General features: G+C 42.3%; 1 protein-coding gene across 2 annotated transcripts in view; it reads right to left on the bottom strand.

The window, feature by feature from the left end:
- Positions 1-7,532: 7,532 nt before the first annotated feature.
- The window catches only part of LOC142493052 (interferon-induced, double-stranded RNA-activated protein kinase-like), a 144,900-nt gene continuing 134,342 nt past the window's right edge, over positions 7,533-18,090 (bottom strand). The window contains exons 16-19 of one of the 2 annotated variants that reach the window (XM_075596490.1): positions 14,990-15,133; positions 12,079-12,177; positions 11,447-11,509; positions 7,533-11,360 (exon numbers count right to left, since the gene is read on the bottom strand). In XM_075596490.1, the coding sequence (XP_075452605.1) occupies positions 11,250-11,360; positions 11,447-11,509; positions 12,079-12,177; positions 14,990-15,133 (417 nt within the window). In that variant the 3' untranslated portion in view covers positions 7,533-11,249. Of the gene's footprint in view, positions 11,361-11,446; positions 11,510-12,078; positions 12,178-12,220; positions 12,731-14,989; positions 15,134-18,090 lie in introns of those variants that run through there. The other variant, XM_075596491.1, reaches the window with a different exon arrangement.

Below are 18,090 nucleotides of genomic sequence, written 5' to 3'. Positions count from 1 at the left end.
AATCAGTTTCAGGGCTGCAGCAATTTAGGTGTATGCTATCACGGGCGCTGTCCATAAATTTTTGTTCTCATTGTTCATAATTTAATATATATTCACACATTTATTGCACATCATTTAATTTATACATTGTTATGAATTATAACACTACACATATTAGTTTGATGGAACTTTCCACTTTTGCACTTAGTTGTATACCACATCTGAAGAACACAGAGAAAATGGGGCGCTAATGTAAAGTAATAAAATGTATAATAATACAAGTCATACACAAAGTGATATGTGTGTGTGTGTATGAATTTTGATGACACAACCTTTCAATTAAACAGGTATTAATATTCAACATTGATAGCGCAGTCGGAGTATCAGTTGGGTGGGGTGGGGGTGTTTCCAGACCCCCTAAAGGCTGTAGAGTGAAAAACTCTGGCACATGGACTGCACTATGAAATAATGAGTAAACTATGAGTAATATACTACAGTAGGTATGAAGAGAAATATGTGGAGTTCCTCAGATGACAACAAGCATATGTCTTAAAGCAATAGATGTGCACATTTATTAAAAACTTAAAGTGGATGAACTGAATTCAAGTTCAATTTGAATCTTACATAAATAAAAACAAATCAGCAAGTATTAAACAATTAAAACAGCAATACGATGAAGCTCATGTGACCCTTATATGAATGACCACATATTAGTTGGTAAGAGGCATGAGGCTTTATAGTTTAAATATTCCTATATAGTATCCAGATCACCCAACTTGGACTGTGAGGGTGCTATAAAGCATTATCTGTCACTGTGAAAATACCAGTTGTATATTTCCTCACAGGGGAGATTATTTAAGTGTTATCCACTAGGTTCCTCCACTCCTCCAAATGGAGTGTCTGTTATTTCAATTGATTTAGGTAGATTTATTATTCCTTCCCCAGTTACTCAGTGCTGTAAGTAGCCTAGTTTACATAGACTTTTAGTTTTTTGCCTCCCATGTTTTATGGGCTAGCACAGTGGAGCAGTTTGAAATTCCTCAATGTAATTTTCCTCTGAGCGTGGCGGGACTCGTACCTGTTCGGATATGGTATCCTCTGTTTGTTTGGCACAACTGGTCCAGAGTCCTCTGTATTTTCTGGATACTATAGAGGAATATTTTAACTACAGCTCAACCCCGTTATAGCGCGATACGCTATAACGTGGTTTGAGCATGGACCCCGAATTAAAAAATAAAATAAAATTGTTTTACATTTTTTTTGCACTGCACACTGCACACTGCACACTGCACACTGCACACTGCACACTGCACACACTCTCACTGCACACTGCACACACTACCAGCACTCACTGCACACACTCACTACCAGCACTCACTGCACACTGCACACACTCACTGCTCACAGCACTCTCACAGCACACAGCCCTCACAGCACACTGCACTCACAGTACACTGCACAGCACACCACATGCACACTCACACCCCCCCATCCCTACCTTTGGTGTCGGCTGCTGAGATCGGAGCGGAGCTGGCATCGGGAGGAGTAGGGGGGGTGGTGTGGATGCTGGTAGGGGGGGGGGGTGAGTGAGGAGCAGGCTGGGACTCGGAGGGCCGTGTGGGCTAGGCCCAAAACTGATTATGCCATGGAGGGTGGGAGCGGAGGACCGGTAGGTGTGGGGGCCTCGGGGGAGGGAGTGGATTCCGGTGGAGGGGGATGGATGCCGGTGGTGGGGGGGGGAGGTAAGGAGCAGGCTATGGCTGGACTCGGAGGACCGCTGCTGGGGGACGTGTAGGGCTTCCGGCCACCTCTACCCTCCTTCCTTCCTCCCTCCCAATGGGGCGCGCGGTGGCCATTTTTTTTAAAATTAGCGCGACCCCAGATCTAGCACGGTTGGATCGGGTGGCCCCCAATTACCGCTCTATAACGGGGTTGAGCTGTATAAAGCCTCTAATACCTCTTACCAACGAATATTTGGTCATTCATATAAGGGATACGTGAGCTTCATCGTATTGCTGTTTTAATTGAAGTGAAACATCTTTTTTGGCACCTAACAAATGAACATTTCCCTTTGAGTAAATTGCCTTGATGGAGACGGAAGTGCAGTCCTGGATGTGATGGCAGAAGAGGCCGTTATCGCAGGTGGCCCGCATGCGCCTGCGCAGGAGCCATTGCGGATGGCTAGGTGCGCCTGCCTAGTAGCCGCTTGCTGTGCGTGCACATGCCGCACAGGCGCAGCACACAAACACACACACACACAGAGACACGCACACTTGAGGAATTCAGTTACTGTACATATAGAAGTGCAAATAGATAAAACACGGGGGGGGGGGGGTGCCACACACGTGCCTTCTAAGTCAAACTTTTTTGCGTTTTGGCCCCGAAATTATGTTTTGATTTTAAAATAAAAACATCACTAACACAAATACAATTTCTGTGACAAAACAATGACAAAACACAAAGAAGTTTAACTTAAAATGCATGTATTCAGCACACACACACTTTTATTTTATACTTGTTGATTCTTTTTATTTATGCATGGTTCACGTTGAACTTGAATTCAATTCATCCACTGAAAGGTTTTTAATAAATGCGCATATCTATTACTTTAAGACATATTGTATGTTAGTTGTCATCTGAGGAACTCCACATATTTCTCTTTATACCTAGTATATTACTCTTCCATTATTTCATAGTGCAGTCCAAGCACCTGCGGTTTTCTCTCAGTATACCACAACTACTTATACCTTAGATCAGTGTGGTTGTAGCACATAAAAACTCGTTCTTAAACCGTAAACCAATTTCTAAACTGATTCAATCGTGTGTCATTTTGTCATGATTGTAAAACAGTTAGAAGACCTAACGCTATATAAACAACATGTGTATTGAGCTTTGGCTTCTTTACTAGGATACAAAATGTTCACAAAAGTAAAAGTAGTTAGCAATTTTATTTCTTTAGAGAAGTTGCATTCAAAGCTTTTTTGAGCTGCCCAAAAATGCAAAGTAAAATGCGTGGGAATTCCATGGTGTTAAAGTATCCATTCAATTGAATTGAAATCTCAGAAGAACCTATTAAGGTCTATATTTTCTCTTTATAGGCATGCTGAAAACTTCAAGGGGTAAGATGAAAGAATATCAGATATTACTATTGAGAGGGTGGGGAGTAAATGGAATAACTTCCCAGCAGATGTAACAGAAACATGACAAGGATAAGGGAATCATGAAAATAAGCAAGGGTGATCAAACATAACCATCTTCTTGTTTAAAAGATAAAACAAAAAGGTATTAAAAGGAACATACACTACATAATTTTAGCAATCCTCTTTAATATTTTCTGTAGTTTTCAGTTGACATTGAGTACTAAGACAACCACACTGTTACCTCAAGTTTTCTAACCCCATGTTCCTGGTGATTTGAAATATGGTCTTTTAACTTCTAGGACCAGGTATCAAAGTGCAAAAAAAAAAAAATTCTCCTGTTTTTTTTAATACAGTAGCTTCACTTCCAATAAAAAAAGAAACCATTTTGTTTACACAAAACTACATACTGTATAAAGCGTATTATTAATTATACTCATTATTAGATTCAAGGTCTGAAATTCTTGATCAGAAATTCTTGCACTTTAAAGCAGCAAATGATCTCAAATGAGGCCTTTTCCGATGAGCACTTATGTAGTGCCAAAAGTGTTAGGCACGCATTTGACCAACGAGGAGAGGGAAAATATTTGGGAAAGGGAGTTCGTAGAGATCCTATCCCTTCTACCAGATTATAGGGAGGCGCTGGAGCGATCATACAAGAAAGGGGACGCTAGGAAGGAAGACGTTGAAAGATGTCTCTTTCTGCGCACATTTGCCAATTGGTCCCGCGCGTTCAGGATCCTGGCCTGGGTAATCGGGGAGAAGTCCCCCAACTTATGTCCCCCCCCCCCTTTTTAAGTACATGGACATGATTGAGCATGCCCACAAGAGGCACGGCGGTATGGGCTGGTGGACTTATGATGTAAAGTTTAGGCAGAGAATGGCTTTGCACATAGGGAAAATAACATGGGACATGAAAGAGATGGACCTTTGGATTGATTGGGTCAACAGGTCCAATAAGCCGGCGCCCTTTCAGGGAGGAGATAAAGGGGGACATACAGCGACCAACCCGGGCAGGAAAGAAGGTAGTCGAGCCAGGGAGTGCTGGGGTTTCAATGACGGCCAGAGCTCCTATAGTAACTGCTGCTTCAAGCACCAGTGTGCTACTTGCGGGGGGGCGTATTCCCAAGCAAAATGTTTTAAGACCGGGGGACACGGTGCCAGAAGGGAGGGGCAGAGGTTTGGACAGGAAGGCTCCTTCCCCAATAATCGCCCAAAGTCTGAACCCGTGGCTGGAAAGCTGCCCAAAAATAGAGAAGCACCCCGGCTGCTCCTCGCCGGGTTTAACAAGGGATCCAGGATCCAAGCGGGATCAGGGTCAGAGCGGAATTTGAAATCGGCAAGGGTTCACAGCGAGGTAGCGAGACAAAAAGTGGGTAAGGAGGTGGAATTAGGAAGGATGGCCAGTCCATTCGCCTACTTCCCTCTCCCCAACTTGAGGATCTTGCTGCTGGGGTGGTTCCCAAAAAGGACCCAGGGGAGTTCAGGCTGATACAGCAACCTATCCTACCCCGAGGGCACATCGGTAAGTGATGGTATCGATCACGGTTTATGCTCGGTTAGCTACGCAAGCTTTGACCAGGCAGCGGGGCTAGTGGGAAGGATGGGTAGGGGCGCATTGTTGGCTAAGGCGGACATTCAGTCCGCTTTTCAATTGCTGTCAGTGCACCCCGAATGTTTTCACTTGCTAGGTTGCAAGCTAGACGGAAAGTACTTCGTCGACTTGTGCCTGCCCATGGGCTGCGCGCTATCATGTTTCTACTTTGAATCTTTTAGCACGTTCCTCGAATGGGTGGTGCGTTGCACGGTACAGGCCGCAGGGTGCATGCATTACCTAGATGGTTTCTTGTTCATAGGTCCGGCGGGATCAGAGCTGCGCGCAAGGTAGCTTTTTGTGGTTTCGGCCATGGCACATGAGTTCGGGGTCCCGCTGGCAGAGGAAAAGACGGTAAGACCAACGACAGTAATTAGCTTCCTCGGGATTGAGATTCACTCAGCGAGGGTGGAGTAAAGGCTCCCGCCAGACAAACTGGTGGCTCTAGTGGAGCTCCTAAGTTCATGAGCCTGAAGAAAACCTCGCTGTGTCAACTGCAGCTGTTCACAGACGCCGCGGGGTCAGTTGGCTTCGGGATTTACTTCAACAGCGCATGGTGCATGAAGCGATGACCCGCGCACTAGTGCAAGTCACAGCTCAGGAAGAACTTAATGTTCCTTGAGTTTTTTCCATTGCTGGTCGCGGTACGGCTTTTGGGGGAATTGTTCGCGAACAGGGAAGAAATATTCTGGACTGATAACATGGGAGTGGTTGAAACAGTGAGTAACTTTAGTTCACGTTCCCTGCCGGTTGTGAATCTGTTGCGCAGCTTCGTGCTCTCATGCCTGCGCTTGAACACATCTTTCAGAGCGTGCCATGTGCCGGGGATCTTAAATAACATTGCCTATTCTCTATCACGCTTACAGATGATGGAATTTCAGAAGTGGTCCCCAGAGGTGGAACTGGTCGGGTCACCCTGCCTGGTAGAGTTATGGACAATGGTGACGAATTTAGTATGGGCTTCCATGGCTCCGGGTACGTGGGAGGCTTATGCGGCAGCGTGGCGCGAGAACTCAGACTTCGCAAGGGAAGTGGGGGGATACACAGAAGGTGTGGAGACCGTAATGCAGTTCGTGTTGGCAATGGGGCGTAAGGGACTAACTGGAAGGTCGGTAAGCAAGAAGCTTAACGGTGTATCATTCTTCTTGAAACTAGGCGAGAAGACAGACGTCTCAAAGGCATTTATAGTCAAGAGGGAGGTGGCTGGATTGAGGAGGGGGGCCTCGCCGAGCGAGGCCAGGAGGCAAGTGACCCCCGCGCTATTGGAAAGACTAGTGCAGTTGACCGACATAGTGTTTTTCCGTTTTCCAAGTGAGGCTTTTTAATGCTGAATTCACCTTGGCATTCTTTGGGCCATTGAAGGGTGGGGGAGCTAGTGTGCGCCTCCAGGAGAGGGAGTGGGGACTTGCAAGTGGGGGATGCGGCACTCGGTCGAGATTCAATGCAGTTCCACATCCGTTGGCCTAAGACGGATCAAACGGGTGAGGGGCATGGGTCCCGCTGCTAGGCATGCCTGGGAGTACGATTTGCCCAGTGTTGGCGCTTAGGGCATATTTGAGTTCGCGACCTGCTGGGGAAGGGTCATTGTTCATGCATGCGGACGGTGTCCTGTTATCCAGGTTCCAGTTCTCGCAGGTGTTACGGGTATGCCTGGAGCATTTGGGGCTGGAGGTGGCACAATTCGGAACTCACTCGTTCAGGGGCCGCTAAGGTGGCTGGCGAGGGAAGTCACCCAGAAGATCGCTTGTTGGGATTCAAACAGGTACCAGTCCTACGTTAGCTGAGGGATCGGTATGATTGCTCTCCCCTCCCCGCAGATGCAGCACAACAAGAGTATGGATCATCGGCGACTCCCTGATACACTGGACAGAGAAGCGGGCGGCGTGGCGGCCTTGCGGGCCGAATCTTGGACTGCGTGTCAGTCAGGAGAAGGTGTTCTGGTGTGGGAGGAGAGGGATGCGATGGTGCCAGCTGCTCCGCGGCTGCTGATGCTGGCCAGAGATAGGAGGTCGCCGCAGATCCTGGTCATTCAGCTGGGAGGGAATGATGTGGCGGTGGTGCGTTCGGTTGACCTAATTGAGTCCATTAAAAGGGATTTGGCATAGTGGTTCGCTTATCAGCCGGCGGTGCAGGTTATATGGTCGGACAGTCTACAGACAGGCCTGGCGGGGCGCTAGGGTACTGCACACAGTGGACAGGGCGCGGAAGAAAGTCTACAGGGCAGTAGGCAAGTTTGTGGCGGAGTGCGGGTGCTGGGTAATCAGACACCCGGATTTTGATTCTAGCTCAGGGGGTTTATTCAGGGCAGATGGGGTGCACATCAGATATCGAGTTAGACCTGTTTGCAGGAGGGTGTGGAGAGGGTTCTGGCGTGGTTGGCGGTACGGGCCTAGTTTAAGGGGGGTTAAATAGGCCCGTCGGTGGCGGCTTTTGGGGGGTTGGTGCTTATTCTTGCCAGACTGGGAGCTGGGCCGTTTGAGCCCAGGGGGAGTACGAGTGGGCAAGGTCATTTATACATGACTTCAAAAGCCCGCTCGCGTAGGGGACACAAGGTTAGTGGTGCAAGGGCCGGCTGACCTTCCCCTGCCCCTCCTGTCAAAAGGAACCCTCTGGCAGGGAGTGGTATTTTCCCCTATTAGGCTTTATGTATAAATAAATAGCTGCACCCATTTTACCTCCAGTTCCCGTTTCCTGTCTTTATTCGTTCGTTACGTGTGGGTACAGGGTGGGGGTAGAGGGGATCGCCTGGCAGCCTCCCTGGTTATGTTGCAAATATTTTTTTATACTTATTAAAAGTGAAAAAAAGCAAATGTACACAGACCAAACTGTATAAAAAATTTAAATTTCATATATTAGCATGTTTCTTCCCATTGAGAATGATATCGCCCTGAATAATCACTCTTTGGCACAAGTAAGATACCTAAAATCTACCCTGATAATATTTTTATTTTTTTTGTTTCAATTTTTTATTCTTTTTAGAGAGATAGACATCATACAATAAGCATTTTCATATAAATGATACAAACTCACAATCTTAAGAGAAAAAATTAAACATTGCATTTAAACATGAACATTGCATTGTTGTCTTCTTTTCCTATGTATCTTCTTTCTTTTGTTGTGATCCAAGAAACTCTTTCAAGACTTATTGGGGAAGCAGCCGCTTCCTTGTGTATCTCTCTGCACAAATCTGAGGACCCGGGTAAATTCTGGCTCAGCCTGTTCGGGGTTAGGTACCAATGAAATAAGATTATATATATATTCTCTTTTATAGTGGTACAAATTGATGTTTTGGCGGCTGCTTCCCAAATATCCTCCCAGTCGTCTCTATCTAAATTTAATTTAAATCTTCTGCCCATCTTAGCATATAACTATGATTAGAGTGTGCTGCGGTTATCGCCAGGCTCAGATACACCTCCGAGATCAGACCTTTACAGTAATAGCCTCTTCTGCATAGTCTCTCAAATTTTGTTAGGGCCGAAAACGCCGAATCTTTTGAGACTGTTTGTAAATAGTGTCGAATTTGTAAGAAGCCAAATACTGGTAGGTTTGTAATTTGATATTTTTTCTCTAAATCTGGAAGTGGTAAAATCTTACCTTTAGATACAAAGTCATCGGCTATTACCATCTTTAGCTCTTTGAATTTACCAAGTCCCTTTGGGAGACAGCCTCGAAGAAACTCTGGGTTGTTAAATATAGGGGTCAATAGTGTAGGGGAGGATGCCGGATCAAATTTCCCCTTGTTTCTAGCCCATATCTTCCATGTACATCTCATTGCTCCCAGTTTAAATTTTTCCGCGAAGGTCTCTCTTCCTCCCTCGGCCCAAAGAGCGTCCGGAAGTGAAAGAGGTCCCGCATAGGTAGACTCAATCCCAAGCCAACAACTTGTAGTTAGATCATTGTTCCACATTATTACTTCTTTTAGTTGGGCCGCCAAATAGTATTTAGTGATACCTGGGACTCCCAAACCTCTGCAATCCTTTGGAGCTAGCAAAATTGATCTAGCAACCCTTGGTCTTTTGTTTTTCGAGATAAATTGGAAAATTCTGTTTTGAATATTTTTGAGCTCGGACAGTGGGATGTCTATTGGTAGAGTCTGGAAATAATATAGGAGTCTTGGCAGAATATTCATTTTAACTGTGGCTATTCTTCCTAGCCAAGATATCTGATATTCGTTCCAGCTCAGGAGATCTTTTTTTATCTTTTCAAAAAGGGGGGGATAGTTATATTGGTATAGGGATTTATAGAAACTTGCTATCTGTATTCCCAGATATTTAATCTTTGTCGAGCTCCATTTATAGTTAAAGTTTGCTTGTAGTAGCTTAACTTCGGGTATTGTTAGGGATAAATTCAGTGCCTCCGACTTGTCCGTGTTAATTTTATATCCCGAAATTTTACTGAATTGGTCTAGTTGGGAATGTAAGTTCGGGAGGGACGTCAAGGGGTTGGCTAGAGTTAGGATAATGTCGTCGGCAAAAAGGGATATTTTGTAGTTTGTCTCTCCAATTTAAATTCCTTTAATATTCTTTTCGACTCTGATTGTAGTTGCCAGGGGTTCTATGGAGAGGGTGAATAGAAGCGGAGACAGGGGGCATCCCTGTCAGGTACCATTATTTATTTTTATGGGATTTGAGTCTCCTCCTGGGAGTTTCACGACAGCTGTGGGATTTTTGTAGAGAGCTCTGATCCCCTCTAGATACTGGCCCCTAAATCCGAATTTAATAAGTGTTTGATTTAACAAGTCCCATCTTATCCTGTCAAATGCTTTTTCAGCATCTAGACTCAGCAGGATAGCCTTCGTGTTTGAGAGGTGTACATGGTCTATAAGATTAATAATTTTTCTAGTATTATCGGAGGCTTGTCTTCCCGAGACAAACCCGACCTGGTCTATATGGATTAAACTGGGCAGTATTGGGGTAAGTCTGTTTGCTAAAATGTTGCTGAAAAGTTTTAAATCCGAATTAAGGAAGGCTATGGGGTGATAGTTACCACATTGTAATGGGTCTCTCCCTTCCTTGTGTATAATTGCTAGATTTGCTTTGGACATTGATGTCGGTATGGCCGCTCCATCTAGAAACGCATTAAATACATCCAGCATATACGGGGATAACACCATCTTAAATTTTTTATAGTACTGATTTGAGAAGCCACCTGGGCCCGGCGTTTTTCTAGCTTTCAATTGAGCAATGGCTTCTAATAATTCTTCCTGCGTTTTATCTTTGTTAGTTCTAGAATATTCTCTTCCGATAGTTCTGGAAGTTTACATTTCTCCAAATACCTGGAGATAGCTTCTGATCCAGAGGATCGGTTCTTTGGGAAATTTAGGTTGTACAATTTAGAATAGAAATCAGAGGACTCCTTTGCTATTTGCTTCTCGTATGTTTTTTCTCCTGACCTAGTTTGGATAGCTGTGATTTGCGATTTGGTTCTCAGACCTCTAAGTTTGGACGCTAATAGTTGGTCGGCTTTGTTGCCGTTATCATAGTACTTTTGTTTGGTCCACCTTAACGCTCTCTCCACTTCATCTAGTTGAGTCTGTTTAAATTCAGATCTGGCTTTGTCTAATAATTTAAATAATTTTTTTGAGGGGTTATTTTTATGTTTTTGTTCAAGGAGCTGTACTTTCTCAGCTAATTCATTATATAGTTTTTGCTTAGCTTTTTTTCTTGTGTGATGCTATGGAAATGATAGCTTCTCTTATTGTGGCCTTATGGGCTTCCCATAACATTGCTGGTGACTCTACTGAGCCCTTATTCAGTGTCAAATATTCTCTGAGCTTTTGTTTAATATCAATCTCTACATCCATTTGATTTAGCAATGAGTCGTTAAGTTTCCAATTATATTGATTGTTTTTACAGAAGGGGAGAGAGAGTATCAGTGACACCAGAGCGTGGTCTGACCATGATATAGATCCTATGTCTGACTGGGAGGATGCCTGTAGAATGTCTTTGGTACCCAGAAAGTAGTCAATCCTCTAATAGGTCTGGTGTGGGGTTGAAAAGAACGTGTAGTCCCGTTGGCCCTGGTGTTGCGCCCTCCAAATATCAGTGAGCGAGAACTCTTTTAATATTTAATATTTTTTTCTGTAGAGCGTGGGTGTGGGGTTCCTTGTGCGCTTGCTCTATCTTGCTCTGAGACTGCTATCATGTTCATGTCTCCTACTAAGAGTAGTGTAGTTTTTGGTTGGGGGGATATACTATCACATAAATGACATTTTTTTAAATGATATTCTGACTTCTCAGTCAAGCATCAGTGAAGTCCCTTTTAAACTATAATGCAACACCAAAAGACCATTAACATGAGCAGACAGGCACATCTCATAAATGTCTGGTCTGAATATTTTTTTCTTCTTCTTTACAATGATATCCTGAACAAGTATTTATAATAAAAATGAACCATTTATACTGTACCTGGCCATACATTTCCACTAGTTACTAGGTACACAAGCTTATGTATGTATAAAAATATTTAAAATCTAAAACATATTTGCAACCCTTGATTTTCACAATGATTTGCACTGGATAAACCCATACTGTACATGCTTAACATGTTTTTGAATATAAAAAGGAGTTTTCTCCAAAGGAATTCTTTAGGACAGAAGCTTTGGGTCTTTTGTTTGGATCTTCTGACAGCATTAACCGGATCATGGATTCCTGAAAAAATCAAATGATTACATTAAATATAAAATAAAGAGGCATAAATAAATAGATCTTTGAAACATTAATAATGGCATACGTACCTCGACGGGGTATTTCTCTACAAACATCTTTGGGAATTTGGCAATCCGTATATAGTCCCATTCCTAAAAACAAACACAAATAATTTGTTATATTTAATTATTATACGAACATTGTAAGCTCTGCGGGGCAGGGATTTCCTTTCCTATTCTCTGATTATATATTTGTAGCACTTACTGTATTATAGGTCCCTGTATTGTAGAGTCTCTCTTGTAAAGAGATGTGTACATTGTTGGTGCTATATAATTATTTTTTTTACATACTTTACATACATTTGAATCATGTACAATCATGGTCAATCACTATATGGTAAAACTATTTATTACTAATAAGTGTTGCTGGGCATTTAAGAAAACAAACCAAAGAGACAAACAAACAGCCTACTTTCTGTACAGTTATTACTTTATTTTTAGCATTATTTCACTTCCCAGCCTTCAAAAGACCTTTACTGGATTTAGTGGATATAGTGAATCCAAACTTTAAAAAAATAAGCTCTGCAACAATTGATTTCATCTACATGTGAAGATGGCTAAAACAAAGAACCTAAACGTCAGATTGGTTGTGCAGTAGGAGTCTATATGCTTGTATTGTAATTATAAAGCATTATGTTGGAATAAGTCTTCTTAAAACGTACCACAATTTTTTCATGAGTAGTGTTAAATTTCCAAAGAAGTTCATAGAGTATTAATCCTAGTGGGAAAATATCAACTTCATGGTCATAAATGCTTCCTTTCTAAATATGAAAAGAAAAAAGTTATTTTGTTTAACAATGTTACCCTTCAGTGCAGCAAAGCATAATTATTACCATTTACTTATAAGGGATAAATATTCTCCATCAGACATAATACCGTAATATGCAATGTAAAACGGAAACCAAATAATTACTTAAAAATGACAAACCTGAAGGATGGTAAAGCAAAGCACCATGTTGCAACTTTATACATTTCTAGTGCGATCATACCTTGGTTTAAACTAGCGTTTGGGGCGTTTTACAAACTGGATTAGTAATTTTGGAAGGCTGGTGACCCCCTTATATTGGGTTTAAGCACCAACCTACTTCCACGTGGTTTGCTAATTACAAGGTATAAAAGACATTTAAGTTAGCAAGTGAGTTCTCCTCTATAAAGAAAATGAACGAGAAAAGCAGGGGGCATCCAGCGCAGAGGACATGTTAAGTAAAATTAGAAGTTAGGACTTGCCTGATCTACAGTAGGGTTACGTTGATGTGGTGGGCAAGCTTTTCAGACTGTGGCCAACATATATAATTAGTAGATATTGTTTTTCTCCTAAAATATAAAATAAAGTGCAAATTCCAACAAAAATATCAATAATGCTGCAAAAACCTAAATAGATGTAGTCTTTAGACTTAATCGCTTTAAACATGAACCACGTTTGTTTAACCAAAGAACAATAAAAACAGTGTTTTTATTACAATAGCTTTCATCAGTCTTCCAGTCATTTTAACTTTTATACAGCAAGAGTTACTAGACTCCGTTAACTTAAATTAAAGAAAAGTTACATAGGCCAACACCAGTTAATTATGGATAAAGACAAGCACAAACTCTTAGGCATTACCAAATAATCATTTTAGTAGATACAAAAGTGTTACTGTACACATACAGTGAAATCGAGACATTATATCCGTCAGATTAAAGACCATCAAAATACCAGACCCTCGCAAGCGTCACCCAATTGACAGGACCCGCAAGAAAACCCGCAATTGAGAGGACCCGCAGTCAGCCTAATTTTAGCAGGTAAGTAAAGTTCCACAAATGCTGCAGCGTTTCAAGTATCTGTTCCGGTAGGGAAAGCACTGGTTCCAGGTGTGGATACAATCACTGCAGTATTGGGGGCATCTGTTCTGGTAGGGAAAGCACCCACTCCCGGTCCAAGGCGCACATACCTCATCCTCCACTCTGCTGTACAGGTTTTGCTGGAATCAACTCAGTTTAGGAAACAGCTGAGGCACAAGCGCTCAAGGGTGACGTCACCACCCAGGAGTAGTCCAGAGAACAAAACAGCAGCACTTAATGCACATTTTAAAATATTTACTGAGCAAGTTGAAAAAGGGGCTCAATGATACTAAAGAGCAAACATAACACAAAATATCACACAACGCGTTTAGTAGCAGGTGCTACTTCATCAGGGAATAGAATGGGTGAAGAGTAGAGCACAACAAATTTACGTGAGGTCTGGAGGCAAAAAAAAGGTTAAAATAAATTATTTATTGGGCATATGAGCCAAACATAAGGACACACATAAAATACGTTTCCCGCTGTGGAGGCGCTTTATCAAAGGGAATGATTATACTGTGTGAAATAGAATAGAGTGAAAATGTATTCTATTTGAATCCCTCTGTATGTTGGGATTGGTTGAAGTCCCAGGTGTTAATATTTGTAGAAGAAAAGGACGCCTCGGTTTTCCACAGATCACCTGATGCAATTGGAGAGTGGAGCCGTGAACCCTGGCATCATCGTGGATAATACGGTTTTTAACCAATGCTTTAAAGATTTTTGTTGTTGTACTTGCACCTTTTACCTTTATATATAAATTATACTTTTACATACTACATCATGAGAGGTCTGCGCTTGTTTATCTTTTCTCTATAGATTTGGATGCTCTGTCATTCAACCTACCACAGCGGCAGACCCTCCTGTGTTCCCCAAAGGAAAGTGATTTTATTCCATACTACACTTGGGGCCTGAGTTTCTTCACTTTATATTTTTTCTATATATGTTTTTATACTTCATATCAATTATCATCACCATTGTTACTTATACAGTATACTGTTCACAATTTGATTCACTCGAGATGTTTATTATATTCACAGTTCACACATTAGTAGTTCGCTCTATGCTCTGTGTCTCCTTGATGTTTGAGCCATCTACTTTGACTAGCTGCATCTCTCTCCTTAATTAGTTATTTTCCCGAATATCCAATTTTAATCTACACACTATTGTGTCTTACTCACACTATTGTCATTCACAAATAGTTTAGAGCACTATTTTTCACAAGTTAATTATAACAAAATATTAATCCCGACATTTACAAAGCTCTATTAAGGATAAGATAACATTATTTAGGTCATGCATAACTCTGGCATTACTCCCATCCAAACACTAAAATAGACCTCTAATAGATTCACCTATACTCCACGTGGGTAGATACCTGGGAAACATGCTAATCTGAATATGTAAATTATATTTTGAGTACAGGTGAATCTATTGGAGGTTTATAAGTCAGTGGATTCTCTTATAAAATGGCCAGTCTCTCCCTCTCTCCAGCAAAAACCCTACTTCAGTGTCTCGGTGGGAGTTATGGCAAGAATTAAAATAACGTCACATTATTTGTAGATGATGTCTTATTATTCTAAAAAAAAAAAAAGTGCAGTTAATCCTATGTTAATGAGCTCAATTACATCTGTTATTTTTGCATAAAATTACTTTACTGAGTAAGGCAAAATAACGTCCTGTTTTACTAACGTCACATTACTTGATATGATTTAATGGAGCTCAGGTAATCAATGCCTTTATGTAGACATTCACCTGTTCAGGGGCCATGTAAGATTGAGTTCCAATGCATTGGGTTCGAAGCACTTCTTGCTCTTCATGTTCTCCAGTCATTGCAGTCACAAGACCAAAGTCACCTATTTTTATTTTCCATTCCTCAGCAAAAAAGATGTTTAATGGCTGTAAAAAAAAAGACATTAAGGCAGGAATTAGATATCTGGATTATTTCACAACACTATACATTAATAACTGAAGCAGTCCAGCTACTCAACACACAGCTATGCATTTTACCAAGGATGCAAACTACTACTGTACTAACATCCTATTCATACTGTATGCAATAAGGAAACTATGCATCTTTAATTATTTATACATGTAATTGTTCATATCTTCCTCCCTTAACTTTTTCTAGTTCTTTATATAACTAGAGCTCAACCCCGTTATAACGCGAATCCGCTTATAACGCGATGCAAGTGTGGCTCCCAATTTTAATATTTATGAATACTTTACAACTCGATTATTGGTATCTTAAATACTTTATTGTACAATGCATACAATTGTACATTATTTCTAACGCGATTCGCTTATAACGTGATATGATTCTTTGGACCCCAAGCATAGCGTTATAAGGGGGTTGAGCTGTACTTTCCACAATAAGTGATGACATTAAAGCTGCCAAAATTATGCCAAGTACACATATAGTAACCATTACTGTGCCTAACCTGGCAGGTAAAGTTCAGTGCGATTTACAGTATTACAAAAACAAATTGTGCTAGAAAATCAGGCAACTTCAGATCCTTACTGAAGCTGCGACATTTAAAGCGGAAAGTCTGTATAAGTTTACTATGCAGTTGGGAAAACTTGTACATGCTTTAATATCGTACATGTAGATAACAAAATACATGTTAATGATTGCTTTAACCCACAAACTCTCATAATACAATGTATTTATTCGCTCTTAAAGTACAAGCACAGGGTACAGACTTTCTTTAAAATCCATGTATGCAGGTATTTCCTGTAAATTTACTTATATAAGTGTAGCCCAGGCCCCCTCTGGGCTTTCCCCTTGGTCCTCGTTCCCCCTGGTTCCCCTCTAAAACACCAGTAACCCCAGTGGCAGGGCGGCCTCACGGTAGGGTCAGTAAGACGCTAGACACAGTATGAAACTTTAACTGTAGTGGTTTATTAGCCACAAACAAATAAACTCTGGGTGCACTGTCCCTTTAAGAAAACCAAATCATAGAAAATAAACACCTATTCCCTTTAGGGAAAGCTAATGACACACTAGCTTTCGCCCTCACTAACTGCATGGCCAGCTAAGCTGGTTCCCAAACCAAAAACATGTCCTGGTATATGCCACAGTGTAACACAGTCTCTGCATACAATATTAAGGGTTTTACTTTTCTTAGTCCTTGGAACAGACGTCCCTGCTTCAACACGGTCTCTCCTCCTTTTTTCCTAGGGGAACTCAGCCCCACGTGGAGCACAGGGAAATACCTCTGTAGGTCCTCTATACCAGCTTCCGCAGCTGGGGAGCACTTCCACCCCCCCCCCTACTCTGGGGAAAACAGTCTCTGTCTGGCAGCTTCCAGAATATTTTAAAACACTTCCTCATTCATTTCATTCAGACCAGGCTGATTAATTAGGCAGCTGCATTAGGATTAACTCTCTGTGAGCTGGAAAAGTACACTTACTGCACTGTTCCAGCACCTAGAGATACCTGATGGTATCACATATCCCTCTTCCCAGTGAAACATTGTCCTGTGAGCGGCCCGTGCACTATTCCTGTGCACCAGCCTCTTTGTCAGACATGTCTGACATCCGAAAAAAATGTTGCGCTCAATGTGGTCTGTGCTAGAGAATAGTGACTTATATATAAATTAATAATACAACCTGATAGGTGAAGTTTTATGCTGCTGATCAGTGGAAATGGTTCAAACACCAAGCTAGATAGAAACAAAAAAAGAACAGCGCAAAAAAACCATAGTGTAGTATATTTAAATAGTTTTATAAAAGATAAAGGTGAGTATTGCACGTACATCAAAAAGAAGGGTTAATAGCAAGACATGTTAGGGACATGTTACCACTCGGCAGGCACAACGGGATACAGGCACCGGGAATTGGACGTCCTCCCTCAAGATGCTGGTATCTGGATGCAGAGTATACAGCTCAGCTTGGTTCACAGCGTTGGGGAACCTTCCCGCGCCTTCACGGAGCTCATAGCAGTTGTTCTCAGGGGTGGATCACCGCGTCTCTTCCTGGTTAGTCCACGTTGGCGTGTGACGTCATCCGGCAGCGTCTCTCAGCCGGTCGCATCTGTAGTGCGTCACTCCTTCGCGATATGCAGTCGGGCAGTATACAGAGTCCCTTACAGGTCCCGCAATGAAACAAATGTCCCAATATAATGCCGCAATGGGGGTAAATGTAAATAATAAAGGAACGCGCCCTCTCCTTTTTTTTTTTCTCCCCTGCTTCAAACTCTCTGTGCCTGTCTGTGTCTTTACTCACTGAGCCACTCCTTCTCCAAGCTGAGCTGTATACTCTGCATCCAGATACCAGCATCTTGAGGGAGGACGTCCAATTCCCGGTGCCTGTATCCCGTTGTGCCTGCCGAGTGGTAACATATCCCTAACATGTCTTGCTATTAAACCTTCTTTTTGATGTACGTGCAATACTCACCTTTATCTTTTATAAAACTATTTAAATATACTACACTATGGTTTTTTTGCGCTGTTCTTTTTTTGTTTCTATGTCTGACATCCACCTCTTCTTTTTCCTTGCCTTCCAGTTAAAGAGTCTTTCCTTCAGGGCAAGTACTAGGCCTTCTGGGCCTGCAGACTGGTCCTTCGCTACCTCTTTATCTTGTGCCGGCCGGAGTCTAGGGTTGAAGCTTCGCCTTTGTTGTGTCCCTTTTGCAAAGGTTCCCGAGCATCCTGCCGTCTGCCAGCTCTCTCTGCCAGGACTCTGTCGCTCTGTGACCCTGATCTGCAATCCTGAAGATGCATCTCTGTCCTTATCCTCTTGTGCTCAGAGTCTCCCTTACCCTGTAGAAGAGCCTTGACCTCGGTCAGCTCATTGCATACACTCACTAGTGACTGTTTGGCTTTCTCTTGTGAAGACACCAACTCCGCTTTAGC

Source organism: Ascaphus truei, chromosome 4 (assembly GCF_040206685.1).
Source record: "Ascaphus truei isolate aAscTru1 chromosome 4, aAscTru1.hap1, whole genome shotgun sequence".
NCBI lineage: Eukaryota > Metazoa > Chordata > Amphibia > Anura > Ascaphidae > Ascaphus > Ascaphus truei.
This window is presented reverse-complemented; position numbering and strand designations above follow the sequence as displayed.